This window comes from Coenobita brevimanus, chromosome 24 (genome assembly GCF_032717465.1).
Source record: "Coenobita brevimanus isolate Jiangsu-jjx chromosome 24, ASM3271746v2, whole genome shotgun sequence".
Taxonomy (NCBI): domain Eukaryota; kingdom Metazoa; phylum Arthropoda; class Malacostraca; order Decapoda; family Coenobitidae; genus Coenobita; species Coenobita brevimanus.
This window is the reverse complement of record NC_136977.1, coordinates 62368090-62394877: the sequence shown is the minus strand read 5'-3', so window position 1 is coordinate 62394877 and position 26788 is coordinate 62368090. Positions and strand designations below refer to the sequence as shown.

Genomic DNA, 26788 nt, shown 5'->3' with positions numbered 1-26788 from the left:
CAATCAAGTTTCAGTCAGACACAAAATGCCGATCATGTGTTCATTCAGACTTTCATTAATATTACCCATGTTGCTATGGATGAAATAAATGTTTAGATGGACAATTCTAACTGACTCTGAAGGGGTGCTACCAGTTTTTTTAGTGGACAAAACTGGTGATATCATTTAACATTCTTCTTTTGGAAACCATACATGGGCAATGTCTACCTGATGCAATATGAATGACCAGTGTTGTCATCAGAGGACTTAAGAAGAGCAGTTTATATATTTGGGTTTTTATTACACTGTATTACAATCTTTAAGTGTGGTACTACACTTAAAGGGTGGTACTACAATCTTAAGTGTGGTAGGTGGGGGCACTCACCATCCACACACTTAATGTAGTGCTGTTTTGGATGTCTGCCCTTTCCTCTCTTCTTTCCTTCCTCTTCTCTCTTTCTTTCCTTCATTCTTTCCTCTTCCTTTTGCCTGTGGGTGGCATTGCACTTCCTCTTCTTTCTTTCCTTCATTCTTTCCTCTACCTTCTGCCTAAGAGTGACTCTACACTGAGTGACAAGCCAAATGGTTTCCTGTACACAAGGAAACCATTTACTATGCTGGGTGGTAACCATATAACCAAATTATGGCACTTGGTGGTTTAGTGGGTAATTGAGGTGCTCCAATCGGACTGTGCCTGTGTAGGTTTATATCCAAAGGGTGGTTGGAGTTTATTGCTCACGTAATGCCACTCAGGGATGAGTGAGGCTGGTCACTCTCATCTTAAATGCCAGGACCTACTTGCCTAGCCCCCGGCTCCTACGCTTCTCATGGGGCAATGTAGGACTGGATGGTGAATGAAATCTATCTATTTATCTATTGCCAGACGCCTCAATCCCGTTTGGGGTGGAATGAAATGAATGAATGAATTTCTTCAGAATGTCATATGGGAAACATGGGTCCAGGCAATCCATCTTCCAGTCAGCGTTTTATATTAAACTGCTGATTCTCCTGATTTCTACACTTCTGACAAACCCACAACTAGAACTTCTTTCAAACAGTCGTCAGCATCATATATTCATAGTACAGTACCGTACTACTGTACCTAACATCTGCCTAGCCACCTTACACCACACTTGTATCACCTGCACCCTTCATGACATTCAAACAGTCATGTTACCTTTTCACCCCTAAATTCTTCCCTTGTGGTTGCATGCTAAGCATCCATGTGCACCTCCTAACTGCTACCCATTTTCCATGCTTTGAACAACTTTTTTTTCTTTTAATGTTTCATCCACATCATCAAACCACCATTGGATTTTGTGGATTAAATAATACTGCACACAAGTCTTTAATGCAGCATACAATACTCTGGTTCGATATGTTTCATATATTGTATAAACTTCACGAAAGTGTCAAGATAACTATCAAGACATTAGTTTCTAAGCTTACCAATTTTCCTGGGATTGTGAGAGTGAAGATGCGTGCAGCGGTAAAGGTGATCATGCTGTCTTTCATCTTGGAGATGCTGTCCCAAACACTAAGGATGTCAGCCTGATCCATGTTGCTAACAGGCTCCCACGTGATATTCCATTCAGCCTGTTCAGAATACACACAATACACTAATATGAGTAGGCCTGCTATAGACAAAGATCACGAAAGAATGCAGTATATTAGGGCAATATCAATTTACTAATGTACAATAATGGTTCATAAATTACACTTCTTCATCACAAATCTGGAATGCTACCAAAAAATTACTTTCCCTTGAAAGGTGTTTGAGTTATCGGAGAAACCAAGATGACATTAATGTATAAAACTATGGCAGATAACAGTAATCCTGTAACTCCTCACATGTAGTAGTGAGAATAGAATGAAATCTTTGGGGAAAATATCCAAGCTGTCTGCACTTACTCTTATCAGTGTTTTCATATATTTCATGATGAATAATGGAAGGCCTACCATCCACTCAACTGACTTGGTGTTGCCTACTTCTTCCTTCATGGATATCATTCTTTTTTTGTGTCTGCCTACCTCTCTTCTTATTTCTCCTATAGTTCCTGTCACTATTTACGGTATTACTCTTCCACTTTAGGGGGCTCTGCATGGAATGACATGCCAAATGGTTTCCTACAGCTCATGAAACTATTTACAATGCTGGGTGGTAACCATTTAGCCAAATAATGGGGTGATGTGGAGCCTCCTATAGTGCCCCTGTTAACTGGGTGGAGATGCAAATGAGACATCCACCCAGGAACCAAACCTCCACATTAATCCGTGTCCCACTGTGGCGAGGCACTGACAGCTGCATGAGAACATCATTTCACTGAACTGGACAGCCCTGTAAGGGGAGGATTGATTGCTTGTGGTTGATGGGTCTGCTTGAACAAACAAACTCGAGTAGCACAAAAACAGCAGCAACAACATATATTTCATCATCAACTGTTGCCTTCCCATTCTTCATCTCTTTAGCAACATTATTCAAGTCTGCCACTGTCATGTTGTTAGCTAATATATTCCACCAAATCAAGCTATGTTTACCACAACACTGCTTTTGTCATTCCTGTTCATCACTTTCACAATATAGCTTAAGTGGATGGTTTCATATGGTTCACTGGGTTCATGTTCAGATGAGCCTGACATTACAGTAATACAGTATGATCATTCTATCTCCTTCCCTTGATAACATTATTACCTCATCATTCCTTACATCATCATACTTTTTCACTCAGTCTTACAATTCACCTAGCTCAACATTTGACTGCAAAGTACTCCTCCCTTTCCCATTTCCTAATAATTTTTTCTCTCATATTGCTGCCTAAGCCTCCTTATTCCATCACCAACATACCTTACATCTTGGTATGTCCCTTGTCTAGCTGCAGGTTAATAAGTGGCTTTCAGATCCTTCTTTACGGGATCAAAACTCTCAGTTACACCCCTTATTACATTACCTCATCTTGCCACTCATCTAAATATCTTTGCATAGAGAGCTTTCCTCACAGTCTGGTTCTACAGCTTCAAAATTCTTCTTTCCAAAAATCATTTCAGCAAAATGTAATCTGCACTTCTGAATACACTCCTCACCAGCTATTAAACATTTTTAAACAGCTTCCTATCTAACTTTCCACTCAAAAAATTGTACAGCTAGCTATGGACTGCTCCAGACTTTTATGTTATCAGTCTACTTACTGTTTTCTTAAATAATGAACACCAATCCAAACTACTTTACTACGTTCTGTGCATCTCCAAATTCAAGTACAGTACTTTAATCTCCCCACATTCCTAGCTGCATAACCCTACCCCATAAGTACCTCCTTCACTATAATGAAGCTCCCTATTACATGTTCATTCAGATTACTGTCCTGCATTGTATCTTAGTCTAATAGCACTTATACACTCAAAGCATCAGGAAAAATACATTGAGATGGTCTGGCCATGTGGAGAGGATGGTGAGTGAGAGACTAACGAGGAGAGTGTATGTGTGTATGTGAATGAGGGGGAGGGGGAGGCCGAGGATGAGATGGAGTGAAGAGGTATATGAAAGAGGGGAGTGTGAGCTGGAGGAAGGGCAGCGGAATGGCAGGGGACAGGGCGACATTGAGGCAATTTGTTTGTGGCCACCCCTTACAGGATTAACGCGTCTGGCAATAGGTAGATGGATAGGCTTCTTCCCAAAAATATCATCTACATCATCATTTTATTCTCCCTATGGGGTATACATATAAGTACATCACTGACACTAGTTTCTTACCAATCCTAGGCATCAATACTATTATTCTATCTCATCACATTGTGGGTTTGTATGTACAATGAGATATGTAAGGCCACGATAACTTGCTATGGTAAGTGTATGCTGTTGCTGCAGCAACCCTAGAATTATCTGGATAGGACCCAAGTGGACTGCAGGAAACTAGCCACTTCATCCGGTCACTCCCAGAGGTCTTTGTTGAGATTATGTTGATGGACTGTCTGTGCTGTGACACTATGATGCCTGAGGTGAGTGTGCTATGGTGTGGGGGTCGTGGTCCAATGTGGGCAAGTTGGATTGTTTGTGGGTTGCATTTCTGTGTTGGTACCATTGCACCAAACAGTAAAAAAATAAATAACAAACAGAAATGGATGGATAAAGCACACTGTATATAAAGATTTCAATGACATACAACTAACCTTGACATTACTTATTTTAATGCCTCTTATTTGGGACACTTTGGCATTAACATGGGAGGTGTTGCATACACTTGTCACCCCTGTCAGACGGAAAGTTATTTCAGCCTGGAAAAATTGAAAACCATGATTAGTGGTTAGTGTAAATACTGTATAATGTATCTCAAACAGACCAATCTACTAAGTACAAAAATCTACACACATGAACTAATGTTGGTTTCAGCATCTAAATACTTGTGTGAGTAGCTTTAAAAAACAGTTTTAACACCTATACCCTGCACATTCTATATTTAAAAAAAAAAAAAAAAAAAAAAAAAAAATCAGCCATATTCATGAAGGCATCATATGCAGAAACTGAGGACACCAAATTCACAAATGCTGGAATTAAGAAACTTGGTAGCATACCCCTCACCCTCAATTCCTCTAACACTTTTAAGCAAATACTGACTATCAGACACACATATTTGCATCCACCCACCCAAAGGCAATGTATTATTTTACTCTGGTTAATGTCTGATGACAGTTGTATGAACTAAGTGAAAACAAAATTTCTGCTAAAAGAAAAGAATTTTTTTTACTAAGTTTTGAGGGATAGGGGAAACAAAAATGGGGAATAAAAATGAAAGATAAATGTTCCACAAGGTATGAATGACACTGCATGATTTGAATCAACTTATGCTACTATGACAAAAACATTTTTTTTTTCCCCTGTGGCAGCAGATTTTGGGGAACCATTAAAATTTGTAAGAGCTAATCTGCAGGCCTTTTACTTACATACATGGGCAAATACAAGTGCAGTACTACATGTGGTTTGTATTGTACTTACAGAAGACTGCTTCTGGGTAACCAAAAATGTCCCTGTAGCTGTAGGAGCTGTAAGACTATCTCCCTTAGCTCGCCTAATACCATTTCCATCGGTGAAGGTGAGTGAACTGTTAGGCATTATCTCAATGCCTGAACCAAGCTGGACCTTCAACTTCGATGCCAGAAATTGGCATTTTGGTGATGGAGATCCTGATACCGAACAGAAAAAGTTATTACAACACAATAATAAAAAATGTTAAACAGTGCATAATTATCATCTTATACATCTACTTCTTTTTTTTATGTAATCCAGGCTTTCAGACACTTCCAGAATATCTGTAAACAGGGTATACTTACGAGATTCATCCTTCCAAGGCCAGTTCATCATTTCTGAGCACTCTGTTTCTGATTCCACATTCTGGTCAAATTTGATGACCAAGACCTTCCCTGCTGAATTTAATCTAGCAGACACAACTCTGGGGGCTGATGCCTTAATTGTGAGGGGTTTTGTAGGAACAGGCAGAGAAGTCCTGTCAGGGAAAAAAAACAAAATAACGCTTAACAACCAATTTTCCTGTTCAACCAAAGGGGTGAGTTCGTTTTGTTTCATTTTTAAAGGCTCCAACATGCTTGCATGCATTGCCTTGGTCACCTAATGGCGGCTCTCCATACTACTCAATCTCTGGCAGCTTCCCTATTCAGTCCCTTATCTCTCAGGTCATACTCAATGACCTCGTAACAGGTCTTTTTCAGCCTACCTCTTGCAACCCTATCCCTAAAGTTAACACTTCTCACTTTCTGCACCCAATTATCATCCCCCATCCTCTCCACATGTCCAAACCATGTCAATCTACTTCTCCTCATCATACCAATACACTCTAGTCCCATCCTACCTATTAACTCTTCCATTGTAAACCTAGCCCCCCCAGCCCTCACACTCAGGGACACACTGCACATCCACCTATCACTGTCATTTCTGTATGTTTGAGCATGATAGGCATCCTTTTGGTCTACCACACCTCCTCCCACCTTCAAACATGCTCTGATAAGCCCATTTTACAACCCTAGTCACACCCATTCTCTCCACATGACCATACCATCTAGGTATGCTTCCTTCGATTTCAAAACAGCAAAGCCATAAATATTGAGGAACCACTGAATTATTATTGCTATTTCTACCCTAACTTTAGCGATACAAATCAGTGTCAATGCAAGTAACAATCAAGCTCTTAATAATCTACTCTGATCTCAATTAAATACTGCCTCACAAACTCATGTCTACACCATGATTAGGGATAAGAGGAAGGGTAATATTATAGTTAAAGCTGCAGGGTGGGAGAAAACTATCGGTATGAGTTCTCAGTAATTCAGACATTTTCAATTTATACATCAAGTATGCCAGTTGTCACTGTGCTACAGGAATGATGCAAGATACAACCCACATGTACAATGTGAACAGATTCTTGTACACTATGTGGATTAACAGATGCATGTACTGATTATAATCTAAGGAAAAAACTTACATCTGAATTAGTCTAAGTGCAGTATATGTAAGAACAAGGCCAATTTGTGCTTGTCCTGGCCTAGAATTCTTCGGTATCAGGCAGGACACCTTTCCTTCTCCAAGTAGGGTTGTACGAGGCAACACTACTTGACGGGAAGCTTCACTGCTCACACCTGTTTATAACAACAATAAATAATATATTAATGCTAGCAAGTCACTGATGCTAAAACATATTAATGCTAATAACAGATAACAAATCTATGAAACAGAAAAATATAAAAGTCTACTACTTTCTTGATCCTTTTTTCCATATGCTCTTGTCACCTCCCATGGTATAAAAGTAAAATGTGGCTACACTGCCATAGCAGGCATGTCAGTCAGGGGGTTGACAAACTTTAGTCAAAGAGAAAGATGGTCTAACTCCACTGTACTCTCCCTCTCTCTCACACATCACATTCCAATACACAAACCTGAGATGCATCCTCTTCCAATCCTTGATTGTTACACATAAGTTAGTCTCTATCACGGACTTTGCTCTTCTGAGCAGAAATATACTCTAGATAAAGTGCCAGCCCAACCTCAAAACCAGCAGAAGGAACTTACCACAATAACTGGATGTTGTGGAAGGTAAACCCAAAGCACTGTGGGTTGAGTACTGTATATACTGTAAGGTATGTGTGCTGAGTTAAAACTTGGAATGCATTCAGCATATCTGTGGCAATGCTCCTTGCACAATGCTTTATTCAGTTTATCAGTGACAATGCTCCCACTGGTTTAACAAGTCTTTCCTACTCAGAATAAAACAGTCTGTTAGCTGCAACAGAAAATAACAAAGAACAAACAAACAAACACAAAGGCTATTAACAGTGCTGGTGTTATGTAAGGCAGACTAAGTACAACAGTTACCTGAAGCTGCAGCCTGGTCGCTATAGATAAGGATGCAACTGGCTTCTTTTAAAGGTGTGGTTTTATTTACAGTCAGAGTTACCTGAAACAGCAACAGATATGGTACATAAGAGCACAATTAGTCAGATGCAAGGACAATTTGATTACCAATGGCATACCAGCAAAGGTCACAAATTTCCAATGCAACATGAAATTTCTGCAGCAAGTCTGATGGGTGCCTACCATCAGCCCTGGGATGTACACTACTATCACAGAGCTTCAAGCTTGGTAACTAGCCACAGAATCACTGTTCACAGGATTGAAAAATTAAGCCAGAGATACACAGTTAAACCCAAAGCTGAGATTCTCACACTGCTACAAACCTAATTATATTATTACAAACAGTAAGACCTCACTATAATGGACTAATTGGGGCCCAAGCCATTCCTTGGAGGGAACAGTTATTGCGGGCTCATGGCCTTTGGTTCCTTCTTTCTCATTAAAAAAAAAAAAAAAAATCAGCAGCACACAGATTATCTATGTGAATATGGAACTTGCTACTGAACAGCCTGTTTGCACCGAATCAAGCATCCACTGAACACACTTGGTACAAAAGCTTTTACCATGCTATCTGAGGCTGTTTCCACTTCAGCAACATCAGCCTCCACATAGGATGCTCCAGAGTTCAGCACAGATATCGGCACACGAGACTCCACCTCCACCTGCAAGAGTTGATAAAGTCTACGGATTAGTGATGCCACATTTCACTAAATGTGTTTGAATGGTTTGACCTTTGACCTCATAAACCCTTTAAAAGGCCTAAAATCAAAAGTGGGAAAGGTAGTTGGAGGTATTTGTCTGTGAATAATTTTATTAAGTTGGAAAGGAACTGGTGAAGAAATGAAGAAATGGCACCAAACTGAAGAAGGGGAAAAAAAAGGGGGGGGAATACAGTAAGGTGGAGAGTATAATGATAAATATTTCAAAAGTATATTGACTGACCAGATGTCCTTCAAACAGAAGTCCAATAAATATTATGTAAACTCAGTACAGTACTCACAAATACTATATATTGCTTATCATATTAATGTACTAAATTATTTAGCACAGTGAATACTAGTAGTCATGACTTACATTTTCAGCATCCTCACTTGCTTGTTTAGGCTTGAAAGTGCACCTGAAAGTTGGATTGCCGGCAAGTAGGTCTTTGAAGGATGCTGTCACAATTCTTTTCTTGAAATCGACTTTGGTTGCAGAAGAAACCTGAAATGGAAAAGAAGCATAAATTAAGCACTAAAACTGTTCGTAATTTACTAAAGTATATCTCTGCTGATAGAGGGGGGAAAATCTACTGTCTACAGTTAGTGTTATACAGTATATGAACTGATTCACTGAGGTGATATATCATTGATTTTGAACTGTTTATAACCATACACCTTAACCTCCATGTTGCCCTGACTTCTACTGTTTTTATTCGTATACCATACCTCTTCACCCCCATCCTGCCACCTCTACTTCCACATCATCCTCAGACCCTCTCCACATCTCTCCCTTCACCAATATATTGCTTGTAACTACATAGGATACGAGTGGGAGGCTGGGAGCCCCCAACCCACTCTGCATACTAGCACAGGGACAAGGCAAGCTTACTACTTAGCTCTTTTGTTGCACGCTACCTCATACACTCATCAGCATATGTAAGGGGGTGATTGTACAGCTGGGAACATGGTCCTAACCTGCACCAACCAGCTCTTCTTATTTTAAATGTTACCCTATCACCAGTCTGATCATGAAAAGTATTCCATATTACACAGACTGACCACAAAACAATGCCTAAAAACATTTAAACACAGGAATATATATAAAAATAAAAAGATTAAGGCTTGTAGGTAAATGAACTTTAACTCACATTATCTTCATCATACAATAATGAGCAGCTAACAGCTTGGTAGGCCTTTGCTTTCAGTCCAATGACTTTAGCTTCAACAGCTAACAACAAGTTGACCTCAGTTTCATCCTCATATCCTGCAGCAATCAAAGAGGAAAATTAATATAGTGAGGCTGGTTTCACAGAACAGCATACAGCATAATCATCATAACACTACTTCCCACTAAAAATATTACTGTACTCGCAAAATACAGTACTGTACGTACAGTACATATCACAGGCAGAAGCAACTGTTAGGTAAGGAGATTTCAATGGTGATAATGAAAATATCTTTGTAATAAAGACATGATTGAATAAAACTCACCTAAAGTGTCCCTTGATACTTCATTAACAACAGCATCCAAAGTGTCCCCTAGGTACTGCAGGACCTGGCAGTCTGTTCAGAATGTAATACAGTTGAGTATCTATCCTGTACTATAACAGAATGAAAGTGAAAGTAGGAAATTTCTAAAACAAATAGCCAAAAATATTAACCAACAACAAGTTGTGTGCAAATTGCCAAACAATGGATTACTCACCATTAAATTCTGGATCATCAGGCTTGCCACATATACCACAAGCATCTTTCACAGCACCAGAGTATGCAACACCATCACATCCAATACATGAATCAGTTCCAAAGCAAACATTACACTTGTCCTTCCCTTCATCCTCCAATAAACCAGTTCTGCCTCCAACACATATTCCACAACTGTAAAGAAGAAAACCCAATCCTAAATGAAGTTAGTAAAAAAAGAACATTCATTTGTGACTCACACAGGAAGATGAAACATGACACGTATAAGACCTGGTACAAATACAGTATGTGTGGGCACAGAAGGGCGAAGCTGTTTGTTAAGAAACTGTGGAGAGAAGTATATGAGGTGTTCCAAAGAACAAATAACCAAGTACAGTATCACACACATAAAATCCTAGCAATACTCTTAAAACTAAAAGAAGTGGAAATCAATGAAACTCTTGAACTTAATGAGACATTTAGCTGATGTATATATTTAAACTGTTATTTATTTACTTATAATTATCATGTCATGTATAACACCACCAAATAAATTAACACTGCTTATGTCAAAGCTTTCATTCACAAAGCTAGTTATACAGTGATTTTCAGCATACAAATATTGTAGTAAACTGAATAAATCAAGGATGATATACTGTAAATAATAATACACAAAATATGCATTGATTTAGATTATAGTTAAAATAAAGGGAAAATTCACATGATCTTCAAATAATTGTTTCACTCTATTGGATATGGCAAAACTAGCTGGGAAATACTGTACTGTTGTTTCTGCTGCATCCCTAGACTCATCAGGACATGGATCTTAACTGGCCACATCAACCCAGTGCTCCTAGAAATCTGGTGAGGTTATGATGAAGGATTAGCTGTGTTGCAATAATGAGGTCGTGAGGTCACCGTTATGGTGTGGAAGGGTGCACCGCCCTGTGAACACAATTGGACTGTTTGCATAGATACGTCTATATAATGGCTTTCTTATACTTAGCAAACAAGGTTACTGCCACATGATTCAAGGTATCAGTGTACTGTATGCCAGTTGTCATGAAAGAAGTAGTTTGATGGGATGTGGCCGCTGAAAAAGGGATGGTAAAAAAAAGCAGGAAGTGTTTGGGTGTTTGGGGTGGGCACAAGAAGGGAGCTCTGATGAAAGAGAATGGAGATATACTAAGTGCACAAAATATGAAAAACCATTAATACTTGTAACAGGAAAAGAGAAAATGATATTGATGAAACCGAATGGAAAATTAATGTACGGTAAATCCTCTTTTTTCGATGCATTTTACTTTGACGCCTCGTTTTTCGCGCAAGAAAAAGTTTCTGAGTTGTCTGACAATTCGCAAATTTCCCTACATTTTGATGCTCCCAGCTGGCAGCTGAAACTCAGCGGACGATGCGTGCTGACTCTCAGTCTAGGATCTGTCCATTTTTCTATGCAACAGTTTCCCATGAACTTTATACAGCAGGTCCAGTGGGGCAGTAGACACACGTGAGTTTGTTATTGTTTATGATCGTATAGTACCAAATTCAGCCGTGTCGTGCTATTATTTCTTAATGAAGAATTGTTAAATGTTTCTCGTAACACTATTTATGTTTGTTTTGATGAACAAATACATGAAACGGATGTAAAATAAAGCTTATCGATATTTAAGGAAGGAAAGAATAATAACCGTCCCACGATCGGGATGGTAGACTCAGCCCACCAATTTTTTATTCTATTTGACTGTTATTACAGCCTCTCTTCTTTGTGGCAGTGAGCAAAATAATGTTGTTTTAATTTCTCCCTTCCTTTTGGTGACAAAGAGGGCACATGAAATGACCGTGGTTTAGTTGACCAACTCTGATGTCGAAAATTAAATATTCTGGTGAAAAGTGCAGTTTTTCCTTGGTTAATGACATCAGGAACTGGCCGATCCATCCTCAACACGCCTTCACTTGCCACTCAAACCAGTCTTTACTTTATTTCAGGTAAGGATTTTTGGTGTTGCAGCTCTTTATAACAGTTTTAATGTCTTTTCAGGTACATGTTTATTGTGTCATGATGTTTTAGCACTAGTAAACACTCTTCATTTAATTTTGGGTAGGGCTTGTTTGGTGTTATAGTACTTTCTGTTGGTGTTATGGTGCTTTCTGATAGGGTAGGTACGTCTCCCACCAGAACGCTCCTCTATTTTTCCCATTAATTCTTAACCTCACGCTTCAACATTTCACGTTTTGCGCAGTTTTGGCAGAACATCCAAGCAGCAAAAAATGAGGATTTACTGTAAATTGCTCTGGGAAAAGGAAACTGCTTGTAAAGAAGGTCTCAAAATGTTAATGTTAGTGAAAAAAAAAAAAAAAATAGAGATGAGATCTAGTGAAGCTAACACACGTAGAGATAGAAAGGATACATGGAAGCTGGAGCGCATATTTTCAAAGGGTGATGAATGGGAAAAGCAAGATGAAATCAGAGGTTAACATGATGTGAATTTGTGCAGTAGTGTGCAAAGAAGGAAAGTAGTGTCTTAGAATACAGCAGTGAAAAATCCTGTGTAGAGAATGAAGAATGGGATGGCAGCAAGTGTTTGTGGTGCATATACAAACAAGATCATATGAAGTGAAAAAGAGTTGAATGAATTACTAGTGGGGAAGGTGACACATAGCCAGGAGTGGAATTGTACCTGTGGAGTGAAACATGGCCATGACTGTGCCACTGAACAAAAGTAAAGGTCACCAGAATGAGTGCCGCAGTATGAGTCTGCTGAAAGTTTAGGAGAAATATAAGAAAGGAAAATAATGGGGAAAGAAAGAAAGATGCATGTAATTTCTTATTATGAAATAATATTCAATCATGCATGAAATAACAAACTACTTTACTTTGAAAATGCTAAAAATATAGTACCAATATAAAATGCAATTCCTGAAAGCATTTCACCCCTTCAAACACACTGCTTCTGCTCATCTAAATGCCAAACTGTTGTGGCTGCCGTACCAGTATTATGAGCATAGAATGTTTTTAGAGCATACAGTATGTGAGAATGTGTGGCTTTTGTATGGGAGGAAGAAACTATGAGATATATGGTCCACTTGGCCTGGAAAGTCAGAGCCATATACCACTACCTGCAACCCATTTTTACAAGTACATACAGTATCTAAATACTAGAAAAAATAACAATTAACCATACCTGAGCAAAGGTTAACCCCCCCTCAAAAAAAATGCAGTGAATGATGAGACCTGTTATTATTTTTATGGTGAGGTTTAAGCTTCTAAATTCCACAACAGTCTTTTGACTAAATGTAAATAACAGAGACGATCTGCATTTAAAGCTGAAATTCTCCTACTTCAGTAATCAAAACCACTTCACGGAAGCAGCTAATGAAAAACTGAATGGTTGGGTCATCAACATGTGAGCTTGTTACTCAATAATACAAGAAGTACAGATTGATTAATAAATGAAGAATAAGTGAAAACTTAGAAATACCTAATGATACATCATCATCATTATCCAATCCCATTTTGTCCCATATGAACATGAGAGCAGGGGCCTGAGGCTAGGTTACTCAATCCCGACATTTATGGCAACCAGTGTCACTTTCCCAAGTGGCATTACGTGAGCAATAAATCCCAACCATCCCTCAGATGGAACCCATACCGACTCCATTAGGTTGGACAGAGCCTAGGAAATGGTTTCTCAGGATATGGGAAACCGTCTGAATTTTCACCTAATATTAGTTCCAAAAAATGCATAAACAGAAATACTTACTAATTCTAAATGAATGCAAGGTTAAGGTACCCTACAAACTGAAGGACACTTACTCATTCAGTGCTGCATTGGACTGTGTGGTGTTGTCACATCCAATTACATCAGTGCTTGACCTCTGAATACATGACACTGTGTCAGCTGAGCAATTTCTGACACAGTTGCTGATAGTGCCGGCAGCCTTATTTGTTGTACCACCAACACACTCGTTACAAATGTCCCACCTTGCAGCTTGAACAGAAAGTAAAAGATATTTTGAAAATCTTATATCAAAGTGACTAAAGCAGTGAGTATGGAGGTGAGTATGGAAGTTAAGAAGTCACTGCATGATGGTATTGTGATCCCTACCCTGACGTATGGAAGCGAGGCGTGGACCTTGCAAGAGGGGAACAAGTCAAGAGTGACAGCAGTGGAAATGAGTTACTTGAGAGGAGCATGTGGAGTGACGTGGAGGGACAGGTTGACGAATGAAGAAGTGAAGGAACGTTGTGGGGTAGATGTGGATGTGGTTGAAAAGATTAGGAGAAATACACTGAGGTGGTTTGGACATGTGGAGAGAATGGAGAATGAAAGACTGACTAAGAGGGTGTATGTAGGTGAGGTGGAGGGAGGAAGAGGGAGGGGTAGACCGAGGATGAGGTGGAGGGATGGAGTTGAGAGGTATATGAGGGAGGGGGGGATGAGTTGGGGGGAGGGGAGTCAAATGGTGGGTGGCAGAGTGACTTGGAGGCGTTTTGTCTGCAGCCACCCTTTGCGGGATTAGGGCGTCGGGCTATAGATAGATAGATAGATAGATTAAAGCAGTATAGGTAATACTCCTTCTACATACAGTTTGAAATAAAAGGGGATGACTCTCACTAAAAATCAACAAAAATAGACATCTTCCACACTTAAATAAAATTCCATTTTACATAGGATCTTACACACACTAGAAAGTGTGCATTGGGTATGGATTCTCCAGCAGATATGAAATATCTCCTTGGCATGAGTGCATGGTCTTTGAGACACTAGTCTTTCCTTTTAACTCAATTAACTCATCCCTTCTCCATAACTTCAGTTTTTACCTCTCTCATAATGCCATCCATAAACAGTATAAACTGAATAGCCATGGGACACTACACATCTTTGTCTCAGTCCAACAAGGGATATCAAACTACAGCACTTGCTTTGACTGATGACAACATTTACCAGCTGTGAAAAGAGAACAACATTTTCACTATCTGACCACTTATAGTTAAGCATCTGCACAGCATAAAAACTATAAGGGGTGGCAATAGTTACAGATTTGATATAGACATATTTGATATAAACAGATTTGATTAATAAGTATATGCAAGGTGGTCTACTGGGTTAAGGGTCTCCAACTGGATGTGGCCCATATGGGTTTAAGTCAGTGGTTTCCGACCTTTTCGTACTCATGACCCCTTCCTCAAAACCCAGAAACACACACAACCCTCCTGTCAACAACCATTTCAGTTTTATAATTTTTTCTGAGATGGAAAGGTGAAGAAAGATAAAACAATCATTAATTCACCCAAGGCTTCATGACCCCCCAGCCAACCTTCCATGACCCCCTGGGGGGATGGGAACCCCTGGTTTAAGTATGAGGTAGGGGGAGTTTTAAGGGTGCTTCTGAAAAGTTAATGCAAGTACCGTATAACATTTTGTACATGGTTTCCACAGACTTCAACCACTGATGATCAAGATGCCTACCTCCATTCAAGACACCAGCACAATCGGTGCATGAGGAATTATCTCCCCCACAGACACCACAAGCATCCAGTGTGCGTGGTGGCCCAAAAACAATGGGTTGGCCTGTGCAGTCTGACATCTGAATCCAGGTGGTCACTGGATCCTTTGCAAAGTGTCCTTCCTCCTGTTAAGGTTTGAGGTAGTTACATTAAATGGTAGGGATAGTGTATAAATTATTCTAAATAAAAAGATCTTTAAGTTTTTGACTGCTTGGATTTCTCTATACGGCAAGAATTGTCAGGTACTATCCTAAATATAATTCCTAGGAGTACCAAGTGCAGAAAATGCATACTCAGGATTATTTTATGAAGGCTCTGATGGCTAGAACCTCTCTCAGCTGAACAAAGACTTCATGTGGTACCCTGAATAAAATACACCAAATGTACCAGCAACAGCAAAAGGATTAAATCCTATTATAAATTTAGTGCACCTTATCAACAGTTCATTTGAATACACCGCAGCTAAATAAGGTGAAAAACACCATGAAGATTCTCTAATACTATCCCTGTAGATACGGATGAAATAATAAAATCCATTTCACTTTAGTGTAGTATATGACCACGAGTGACTGAAGCAGGGGCATAGTATCCATTTCCTTCTACCAGCACGGGGATGTGGCAACTCACTGTCCACCACACTACTTGAGGTACTCACAGCCTAACACCTATAATACAGCAAAGTAGGGACACTGTACAGGGGGAGGCGCTGGCCGAATCAGTAGTGAGGCGGTTTGTGGTCCTAATGGACCCAGGATCGAATCCCCGCTGGGGCAGGAAACAGTTTAAGGATTTGAATTTCCTAAAAAGCAGACTTTCCTGAACTACCAGATGACCTGCCGACATGTCGTAAAAATACCCCTGCTAATACCAATACACCAGTCCTGTATGAGACAGCCCTAGCATGTATTCAATATGGACGGTGGGTGTTAGTGCCGAAGTGGTGACATGTGGAGGTGTAGGAGGACTACTGGGCCTTGGGTAGGCCACTGCCTCCGAGAAATAGGCCCTGAAACCTTTGCCCTGAGTCGGACACACACACACACACAAAAAGGAAGTTCTTCCTCCTTCTGACTATGTCCCCCCAAAGAGATCAAGTAGTGCTGCTTTTGATATGCTCACCTCATGAATACATGAAACAGAATACATCATATTAAGACGGATATCAATATAGACATACGCTAAGATCTACATTTCTATGCGAAGTGTTACAATTTCTCAAAGTCAGCACAGACAGGTAACAATCTCACAACCTGTGATGCATGCAGCCTTACTGCTTATACACAAAAGGAGGGAAAACTGGATCAGGCATTTCCTCCTTACCGTATATTTCTTGTTCACATCCTAATATCTGATCGGAGTCAAAACATATACAGTACTGTATATCTGTATCTTCACATGCCATCAGAAAACTGGAAAAGCTAAATTTCTAACATCATTTATCAAAAACCTGAAAAATAAACATACCTCAAAATTCTGAGCAAGGCTGAAATTCATCCACTTTATACTCAAAGGGTCATTTTCAGAGCAACTGGCATCACCACCTAAAAAAACAAGCCTGGTATTTCGTATTCCTTCAACTTCAGTCCAGAACTGATGGGAGGATGAGAACTTAAGGAATGCTGATGATGGTAGGCACAGCCCAGTTACCTGAAGAATAATAAGAGAAATTAGGTAAAATGGGAAAATAACTGTTAAAAATAAATCTATGTACAGATGGGACTTTCCTGCCTGGCACACATAGACCTGTCACTCTACTTTCTTAGTGAGGTTTGCTAAGAGTACCATATTGCCTTATGAATCATAATTGTATCTGAAGGGAAGAGGTGGGTGTGGGATGATTGGGCCAGTGCACAACAAGGTACAGGTTACAAGGGACAAAACTAATAGTGATTAGGGTCTGGGGAATGTTAAAGGATTTACGAGATCTTTGTCCAGTTGATATGCAGTACAATTCTTACTATACCAACACATAAATATACTAGACAAATTACAGGTATGTAAAATGTGTTGCTGCACATTAAGGTGCTATTTTAGGGTTGCAATATAGAGCTAAACTACTCTATGCACATTTTACTGTCCTGTATTAAGGATATAACTGACCACAATAAAAACTATATATCAAAGCCCTTTTTTTTTTTTTTTTTTTAAACAGATAATGAACACAGGAAGGAAAAACAAATACAATAAAATGAAAAATCAATACATCTGATTACTGGTGTCCACTATTCATAAAAAAATCAGCAACAGTTGGACTTGAACTGCTGTAGGTTTAAGATTGAGGAGAAACAAATCTGGAGATGCAAATTTCAGACAGATGCAGTTCTGGGAGTAAATGAATTCTGATAGGCAGAAGTTCTCCAATAAGGCTGAGTGACCGTCCAGTCATGAGCGCAACCAGAGGCCCATGCAGCATGGGGGGAAGGCGTGGGGAAGGTGGCACAATGAATACTACTTAGTCTGAGCATTTGTCACACAAGTATCTGTAAAATAATGCAAGGGGGGCAACTCTTCATCCTACTTGTGGGGGGGGAGGGTTGTTCATTCATAATTGCTCGGTTAATTATTATTCTAGCTTTGTTCTGAATTTTGTCCAGTTGTTAATTGCAATCTCTCCACACCCACTGCAAAAGGGTGAGCAATATTCCAGCTGAAAGCGCATGTAACTCCTGCAAACCACAGCCAACTGGTTGTCAATGAAGAAGTTACAAACTGCACGCAATCCAAGAGACTCCAAGGCAGCCCCAGCAAGTGATCCATCATGAGGGCATTGTCAATTGAAACACCAAGAATTTCAATACTGAATACATCATAGCCAGTGAACCTCAACCATACTTGCAATGGCATCCTACATAAAATTTTCCTTGGTGGGATAAATTATAGCATACTATACAGTCTCTTAGATATACTGGTATACCCTTCAAGCCAATTATGTACCCTTCATTTTATTCCTGCTACCTTCTGATAATTTATTCTACCTAGGGAGAGAGTTCAGATTAATAGAGGGTCTTTAACCCCATTATTACAAATGGCTTCCCCTTAGCCAAAATAAAATGTCTAAAGAACTCAAGATTTAAACAAAAAAAAAGTCATTTGACATTATTAGAATTTTACCTCTCAGGGGTTTTCCTCTGTTGCACAATCTAGGTAAAAAGGCGGAAGCAGACATAAAGAGGTACTGAGCTGCAGTGCTCAGATCTGTAACTTAGACCCACCATTCTGAGATAAAAGACAACTGCATCATCTGTGTTACTACATTTACCTACTCTAGATGTTACACTAAGTATTGCACTAATTTTACCTTCCAACCCACAAAGGGTGGCTGGACACCTGGGTCAAGTGGCATCAGCTGCCCACACCTGGATTCAAACCCTAGTGATACTGGGCCACGAGCTCTGTAGCTAGAATACCAACTAGCTGACCACTATGACCACAACTGCAGTTATCAAGTGGTTAAAACCTAGTGATAAAATCCTCAGCCTGTTACAATATTAACTTCCACTGCCCGGAAAAGTGTCAGTTTGAATATAACCTTCAGTTCTATGCTACATAAACACTGAATGGACAAGGAACAACTGTACTTCCTCCCCTCCCCTTAAGCTCTTCAACCTGGTAATATAGTTTTCATTTTATTCTTACCATCTCCAAATGATTTTATTTAATTCCAAGAGATTTTTCAAACTGGAGGAGTTAGATACAGCCTTCATTAATCATTAATTTTCACAGCTACGGCACTTCTAAAGTTGAACAAAAGTGTCTGGTGGTAGCTTACTTAAAATAAAAACACATCACCATGCTGATGGGGTTAATCCAGCACTAAAGGCTGTGTTGTAGAACTAGCTACTCAGAAATGACAGGAATGCCTGGAGGTTCTTAAAGCCAACCCAAACAGTATGAGAAGATCGAAATACAAAGATAGCCAGATTAATTTAATAAGCTCTCCACAGCTTGGCTCCCAATAAAAATACTTTATTGGACATATTATATTCTCACCAATACTGTCATCACTTAAAAGAAAGGATCTTATCAATTTTGCATGAGAGAGCTAAGAACACATTACCAGACTCTCATGGCTTCTATTTTTTCTGCTAGTTTTCATTACAGCAACATCAGGCATAGATTGGGGGGAGGGGGGAAATTTGGAGGCATACACTCACTATTTTTGGACACTAATGATTACCCATTATAAAAGAACAATGTTATTACCAAAATATAAGCAATAAATATCTTACATAAATGCAATCATGGAATCATGTCAATGAAAAGAGGGATTTGGTAGTAAATTTTTAGGATTTTGGTGTAATGAGTCAGAATTAATTTAAGCCTGTTGTAATTTTGCTAGGAATCATGCCCACCCTCTTCCAAAGTGCTGGATCCAGCCCTGAACATCTTTCATATGCAACAACAAACTTACATACTGTATTAATAAGCTAAAAAAAAAAAAATACTAACCACAGGGAAAGACAAATTGAGGTTTTGGGATCCAAAGCCTTCATACTGCCGTAATATTTCTGGACGCTCTACAGCTGATCGTTTTCTTCTTCTTCGACGTCCCCTTGAGTCACCAACTTCTTTATCTCGTTTCTTTATTATAGTCTCTGATTGAAGTCTTTTAACTGCTAATTTCTTTTTGGACTTAAACAGACACTTGTCACTTTCTGCCAGGAAAGCCAAATTGGAATTTCTGAAATTAAAAATAGTGATGTTGAATACGTATGTGCTAATATTATACAACATCATACTGAAATATATTGAAAAGTTTACTATGAAAATTCAGTGTCTGACTGATACCATATCAATGAATACATCTAATCACCATCATGACAGGCAGCAGCTTACTTAAAAGTATGCTAAAATAAGTTTATAGGAATGAACAACAACTTAACACTACCCTCCGACTTTCCTTCATGACAATATCTCAAAGCACAGAGGAATACCCCTGATATTCAAAAGTGACTCTATTCATTACCTTGCTTATAATGAATGAACACCATATACCTGCAACAAGATGAGTTTCACATCCTTCATATCACTTTACCAAGGATTAGAAAAAGTAAAAGAGACAGGACAACAAATTATTCAATATAATGAGCAAGGCAGGAAAGACAGTAATGTAGGAGGAAGATGCAATATGGAGGAAAATGTAGGGCACCTAAGTAAACTACTGAAATGAATATCAACGAGAGACTGAACAAAATGCAAGCACCTGTCACAAAAACACTGAAACGTGCTTTATACCTACCCTTGCTAACACCACCCAATTATGTTCAACTTAGGAGAGACCTCTTACACTGAAGGAGTTAAGGAATAATATAAGATCAGCTGACATCTAGTTAGGTAATTTTTATGATATTCAGCCAAAATCAGGATAACTCTGCTGTATCTGATTCACTCCAGGTCATACCAGGTCCAGCAAATGCATGAATGTTAACTGAGATTAATTCAGGTAAACACTATGAAACCAAACGCAATTAATAAGCCATATCTATCCAAGTGCTTTTTCTTTTGGATGGGTAGGTGGGGGATGAGGGAGGAATGAACAGAAGAATGGAATGGTGATGGTGGTGAGGCATGACAAATATTGTACAATCACTCATAAAAAATTACTCAACCCTTGTGGCTAACCCCACCATGTCTACCCACTAGACATGATGGGGTGAGAGGAGGGAAGGGGTGGAGGTGTTGTGGGTTGGATGAAGAGAGGATGAGGAGTGGTGAGGCAGCAACATTATATACAGACGTATAATGGAAGAAAATACTAAGACTCAAAACAGATTCAGCTTGGATATATAACACTAAGTTTTAAGCTTTGTATTAACCCCTAAAGTACGCAATTCGCTCAGCAGGTCTGTCCCTCCAGCCGCAAAACAGGGTCGATTTTTTGACTTTCACCAAGGTAAAAAATTTTCTTCCACATTTCAAGAGACTGAATTTACACACCTGAAAATATATGTTTCAGCCAGATTGACCAAACAGTTATTGCACAACCACCCATCAAAGACGCAAAAAACTTACCAATCCCCCATGGGCAAAAATAGAAAATGTACAGAAAATGCATTATTTACAATAAATAATTATATATACATAACTAATGTCAATGTGAAGTGTTCCCTAGGGATGAAATGTCAGTGTGGCATACGCCCATAGCAACAAAACAAGCCAGGCGAAAAGTGGAGGTGGAGTGTGTATGGCTGGAGGGGGGAGGAAGAGGGAGGGATAGGGGAGGAGGGATTGGGAATAAGGAAGGGGGAGGAGGGAGAGGGGAGAATGGTTGCTATGCACACACACCGCTGTAGGGGGTATGTTGGGGTATGGTTGGTTGAGAGGGGACAGTGTGGAGATGATGCAATGGGGCTGAGGGAGGTAAAGTGACGGTGGTGGGCGGGGGTTCCTTCTCCCCAACCTTAGGGAGCCAATCACACCATACCACCCCAGACACTCCAGTTCTCATTAGTCTGATCCCATATACATCACCAAAGGGGCGGAGTTACCCTCCCCCAGTTTTTTGTCTTTATTGATCATGCGGGACAAGCTGGCGTGTCAAATTACACAAAAGCACGATTGTGCGGCATCGGTCTTGAGGGGTTAAAGATTTAGCATATCTGGCTTTTGCATAGGAGTTACTCATTTGGAAACCAACAGACAGCCTAGTTTGGTCAATTAAGGAACTGTCTTCCTGAGATTGTCTTTCCCTCTCAGCTGATCTCAAATCTTTTAAACACAGTGACATGAGTTCAGAACAACAGTTTAAACCCCATACTAGAGCACTAGAGGTTGCCTCAGACTCGAAACTGAGAAGTACTCGATCCCAGACCATAAGCTGGAGCTTGGCCAGATTGACGCTGGTGGACTTTATCACACAGGAGTCAATACTCAGTAATTTGGGGCTTAAATCTAAGACTGTGGCAAGCAACTGAACAGGGGAATCAGAGACAACAGCAAGTCTTCAGGCCTTTTTAGTATGATGAGGTCTCATCATCATTAACAATAAAATTATCAGTCAGGGCAAGGACTGTTACTTACTTAATGAGGCTCTTGACATCACACTTCACCTTTTCCAGCTTACTCTTCAAAGGAACTGCTCCTTGGTGAAACTTACTCACTTCTAAGCCAGTTGGGAATGGGTTATCTTCAAGGACAACCTGTACAGGAATATATTTGTGTAACCAATGAATACATCAACATTAATATACTCTTGAGGCTTATACTACAACATCCAATCTCATTTTGCCCCATGTAATCATAAGCATAGGGGCCTGGGGCTAGGCTACTCAGTCCCAAAATTTAAGGCTATGGTTAACAGACTCATGTGCCCCCAAGTGGTATCATGCAAACAAGAAACTCCAACCACCCCTAAGATGGAATCCATGTAGGCCTCATCCAACAGGAATGCCTTAACAAAGTACTAGTAAACCACTGGGCATCATTTGGCTTTTATGGTTATTACCCAATATAGGAAAACACTTACCACTTCACCTGTCATTCAGTGTAAAGCCACCAAGATCACTGAGAGAGAAAGAGAGGAGAGAGAGAGAGAGAGAGAAACATAATTGCTATCATACTCCTAAACTTGTAAGCAGATTCTATCATAATCCTAAACTTGAAGGCAGATTCAAAATGTGGACCACTGGCACACCAAGTGAGCTCCCACCTATCTTTTATGAGAAGCATAAGAAAAGTCTACACTTCCCTTTATCCTTTTAATCTCAAGATATTTTAATATTTTCCTGTTTTCATTATTCTCATCACCTCCAACAATTTGCTCTTTCTTACTGTAGAGAGTCCAACTGTCATGACAGAACCACATCCTTGCTACTCTGTCCTCAGATACCTCTCACTTTCTCGGACATGCCTGTTTCTCTTCTTTCCACTCCTTTCATACCACATACGTTCTTCTTTTTCCAGTTACTTTCAATCAAACTTTTAAACACTTTCTTTGGAACTTTATCTACGTGCATTCTATGATATATACATTACTGAGACCCTTGCCTGTAAACAGAACTGGATTAAGAACTGTGGTTGCTCTAGGGCATAGCATCTTGTGAAGGCCCTCTGATAGGTCAAGCACTGAACAAAAGAGGCAAAAGGCTAGGGATCCTGGGGTATGTGGTAGGGGGGAAACTTTTGTGTGGGGGGGAAGGCCAAGGACTTTAGCCCTATTACTTTAATCTATGGACAACCATTTGCTTTCATCAAGTGCCCTATCACACTGCAGGATCTCATCACAATACAGCATTACTACTGTTACTCTACCCATTTCAGTACTTAGTAACAAAAAATTTAAACCACGAAGAAAGGCTAACCTTGGTATAAACTCTTCCATCAAGCGAATACTGGAATTCCCCTAACTGGCCTCCAGATGCATGCAACAGAAGCATGCTCTTGAGACTGGCTCCATCTGGATCATAGTAATAAGCATTAAGGTACTCAGAAACTGGAGTGCCAGTGGAGGGCTGACCATATCTCTCACTGGGAACTCGACTGCGATCAGGGATGGCTAAAGTAACAGGTACGTCATTTATGCTCTCCACCTGAAAAAAATACCACTCCCTTAATTGAAAGAAAATATCATAGTTATCCAACCCTAATGTTTCATATTTTTGTTATGAAAGATGATATCAGTACTATTTATAATTTTTAACACATTATAATGCCTATGGTCAAGTACAAACAATCTAACCTGCTAACTAAAACTGAGATACAAACTTCTACTCTGAAATCCCATCATGAAAACTGACCAACACTAAATTTCAGCATTAATAATATACTGGTACCTAAGACAATACAAAGCATACTTAATAATGTGGAATAATACCTCTGCATGTACAACACTTACTCTGTTTCCTAATCACAAGTGCACGAATGCTTTTTAGTGTGTTGAGATGACTAGCAACTGATGTTTTTTATAACATAATTTACTGAGTTGTACAGTACTGTACCATATTAAGTAAACAGAAAATTAAACATAAACACCTGAGGTACCACGTTCATGCATCTATCAGACATAACGAACCTAGGTTTGTAAATTAAGATAACTCGTAAACAGTGGATTTAATGACTTACAAATCTCCCCAATTAGTATGTTAGAGAGAGAGCATGCTACTGAAGAAATACTGCAGTGTAAATGGGAGTCTGTTTCCATACCTCAACAGTGACATTGAAGACATTACTTGTCCTTTTATCTCTGTCAGGGTAGACAGCTAAACTAAATCTGGCAACACCATGGAAATTAGGGGTGGGTCGAATCCGCAGAAGTGTGCTTTTCACAGCCTCACAAGAGATAACAGGAAATTTATATCCTTCAGCAAGATTCATGGAGCGCCATCTGTAATATGGTGATATATTATGAAAAATAAGAAACATTTTAAAATGAATGGTATCTAAAATGTACAAAATTTATCAAGAATTACAATACCTTTCTCATATTGAGTTCAGTATCCCAGATATCTGAATTCCATACAGTATACAGAACTGAGAAGTATCGTACTGTTATAAATAGGGACTGGATTTTTAAAAAATCAACACACAATTATTCTGCCGTAAACAATTCAGTGATATAATAATAACTTACTTCTTGAATTTGTTCATGTAGTACACATTAACTGTGTCTTCTGATGGCTCAGGCTTCTCAGCCCACTCAAGCCAGAGTCCTCTCTCCTTATCCCCAGTACCCCTCTTTCCATTGTTAGACTTTTTCTTCTCATGTCCAGTACTGCGTCCTCTTCTACCTTGAAAGTACTGTATTACGTGTTCTTGGCCATTCATCATATTATCACTTCCAGCTTCCAATCCATCATCTTCCCAGCCACACCCACCATTATTCATCTCCTCCTGGTCTACTGGAAGTTGAGGGTGCTGCAGGAGTTTCACCCACTGCCTCACCATGTCAGAGGAGTAGTCTAGTAATCCTAACTTTGCAGCCTTTGTCGCAAGATCAGTGGCTGCATGATACAGGAAAAACAAAAGTTAATGTCTCTTAAATGCATCCAGTTAATCAAATACAGTTGTAGCTGCTCACTCTATTCCTAATCAAAACTTCTAGAACTCTCTCTATTACATTCATTATCTCTCCAAAAGTACACAATTATCACTGAGAAGTTCAGGAATGATAACAGGTCAAGGATACAGGTCAGACTGGGCAAGGTATGTGTTTTACGTTCACCTTGGGGAAAGGCTTTCATTAATAAAAAGCAAGCTGATGCCAAGCAGCATTTGATACTTTTCAAATGGTAAAAGTGTTTATTAAGGGAGGGGTTCATTATATAGAATCCATTATATTGAGGGGCCACTATATGTTCACATAAATATATCCAAACAAATATTCATGAACTCACCTACAGCATTCCTCCAGGCTCCCCAGTAACGATCATCATCACAAGTGAGATTTACCAGGTCCCTCAGTCTGAACACTCTGATTTCATCCTCTGTCATACTGATGTTGTTGACCACACTTATCAAGTGAATGGCTGGAGATTCCGGAGCAACCAGCTGCACCACATACCGGTCTATGTCTGTACCTGTTACAGTGCATAAAAATTTAATTTCATAATCATCATCATCCAAATCCAGCTTCTCACATTTATACAGGGTTGGAAGATCCAGAATGCAATTCTCTGATCTCACTGGGGATATCTGAAATGCTGTGCATAACTGTAAAAAAGAAAAGTTTAGGCAAATGATGACTTCATTATAAAAAATATATATTGTAATCATAAGTATAAACTCTTTTTCCCACCTAAAGGATATGATGATACAAGGTACAGAAAGCATGGAAATGAAAAGCACAAGAGAAGGAGAAACATTCAATAGCATGCCCAGTGAAATTGGCCAGACACTCATTCACACACCATTCAAGCTCCTGGAATCCTGGCTGCCACACAGGTCTAACCATCTGATTTTTTTTTTTTTTTTTTTTTTTTTTTTTAATAAACAGATGCAATTCACTTTACATATCAAATAGAGTAAAACCCTTCCACAACCAAACTTTAAAAGAGACTATGGAAAACTCTTGTTATGTGCAACTTCATACATATTTTATTCAACAGACTCAGTTGCCTGTGAGTTATCTATCTTCAGCAACTTTTATACTTCTCTTTCTTATACACTTGTTTGTCACATCCATACACTTTCTTGGCCTCCCACAAGACACACTTCCTATCCCCTTCCAACTCACCCACATACAGTGCACCTTTTCATCACCCCTTTTAATTTCATTCTCTCCACATGACTATCTTACCTTTAGGCTGACAGGCCTCCTTACGCTACATCTTCCATGAATCACATTACAGTATTTCTTATCCCATCCTTTCTATGCACCTTACATAAATTCCTCAATTATCCCACTTCTAGCATTCTTACTCATGAAATTTTGTTTTCTCACCACAACAATACTCTAATGCTGACACTTACAAATTTAATACAGTCCTCTTGCATCCTTCACACTCAGATTGCTGTACAGTAACAAGGCCTTTACAACACCAGCCTCCATCCTTCCCTGTGTCACTC

The 26788-nt window shown here is 39.4% G+C and overlaps 1 protein-coding gene across 2 annotated transcripts in view; it reads right to left on the bottom strand.

Moving 5' to 3' along the window:
• Positions 1–26788, bottom strand: part of LOC145393517 (uncharacterized) — a 136532-nt gene that overhangs the window by 47272 nt on the left and 62472 nt on the right. For both annotated transcript variants that reach the window (XM_080267666.1, XM_080267667.1), the window contains exons 15-34: positions 25618–25800; positions 24855–25224; positions 24428–24608; positions 23587–23814; positions 22307–22425; positions 19736–19967; positions 16751–16933; positions 15249–15411; positions 13592–13766; positions 9800–9972; positions 9586–9657; positions 9243–9358; positions 8468–8596; positions 7957–8055; positions 7355–7436; positions 6468–6621; positions 5302–5474; positions 4967–5154; positions 4144–4248; positions 1429–1575 (exon numbers count right to left, since the gene is read on the bottom strand). In XM_080267666.1, the coding sequence (XP_080123792.1) occupies positions 1429–1575; positions 4144–4248; positions 4967–5154; positions 5302–5474; positions 6468–6621; positions 7355–7436; positions 7957–8055; positions 8468–8596; positions 9243–9358; positions 9586–9657; positions 9800–9972; positions 13592–13766; positions 15249–15411; positions 16751–16933; positions 19736–19967; positions 22307–22425; positions 23587–23814; positions 24428–24608; positions 24855–25224; positions 25618–25800 (3272 nt within the window). The remainder of the gene's footprint in view (positions 1–1428; positions 1576–4143; positions 4249–4966; positions 5155–5301; positions 5475–6467; positions 6622–7354; positions 7437–7956; positions 8056–8467; positions 8597–9242; positions 9359–9585; positions 9658–9799; positions 9973–13591; positions 13767–15248; positions 15412–16750; positions 16934–19735; positions 19968–22306; positions 22426–23586; positions 23815–24427; positions 24609–24854; positions 25225–25617; positions 25801–26788) is intronic.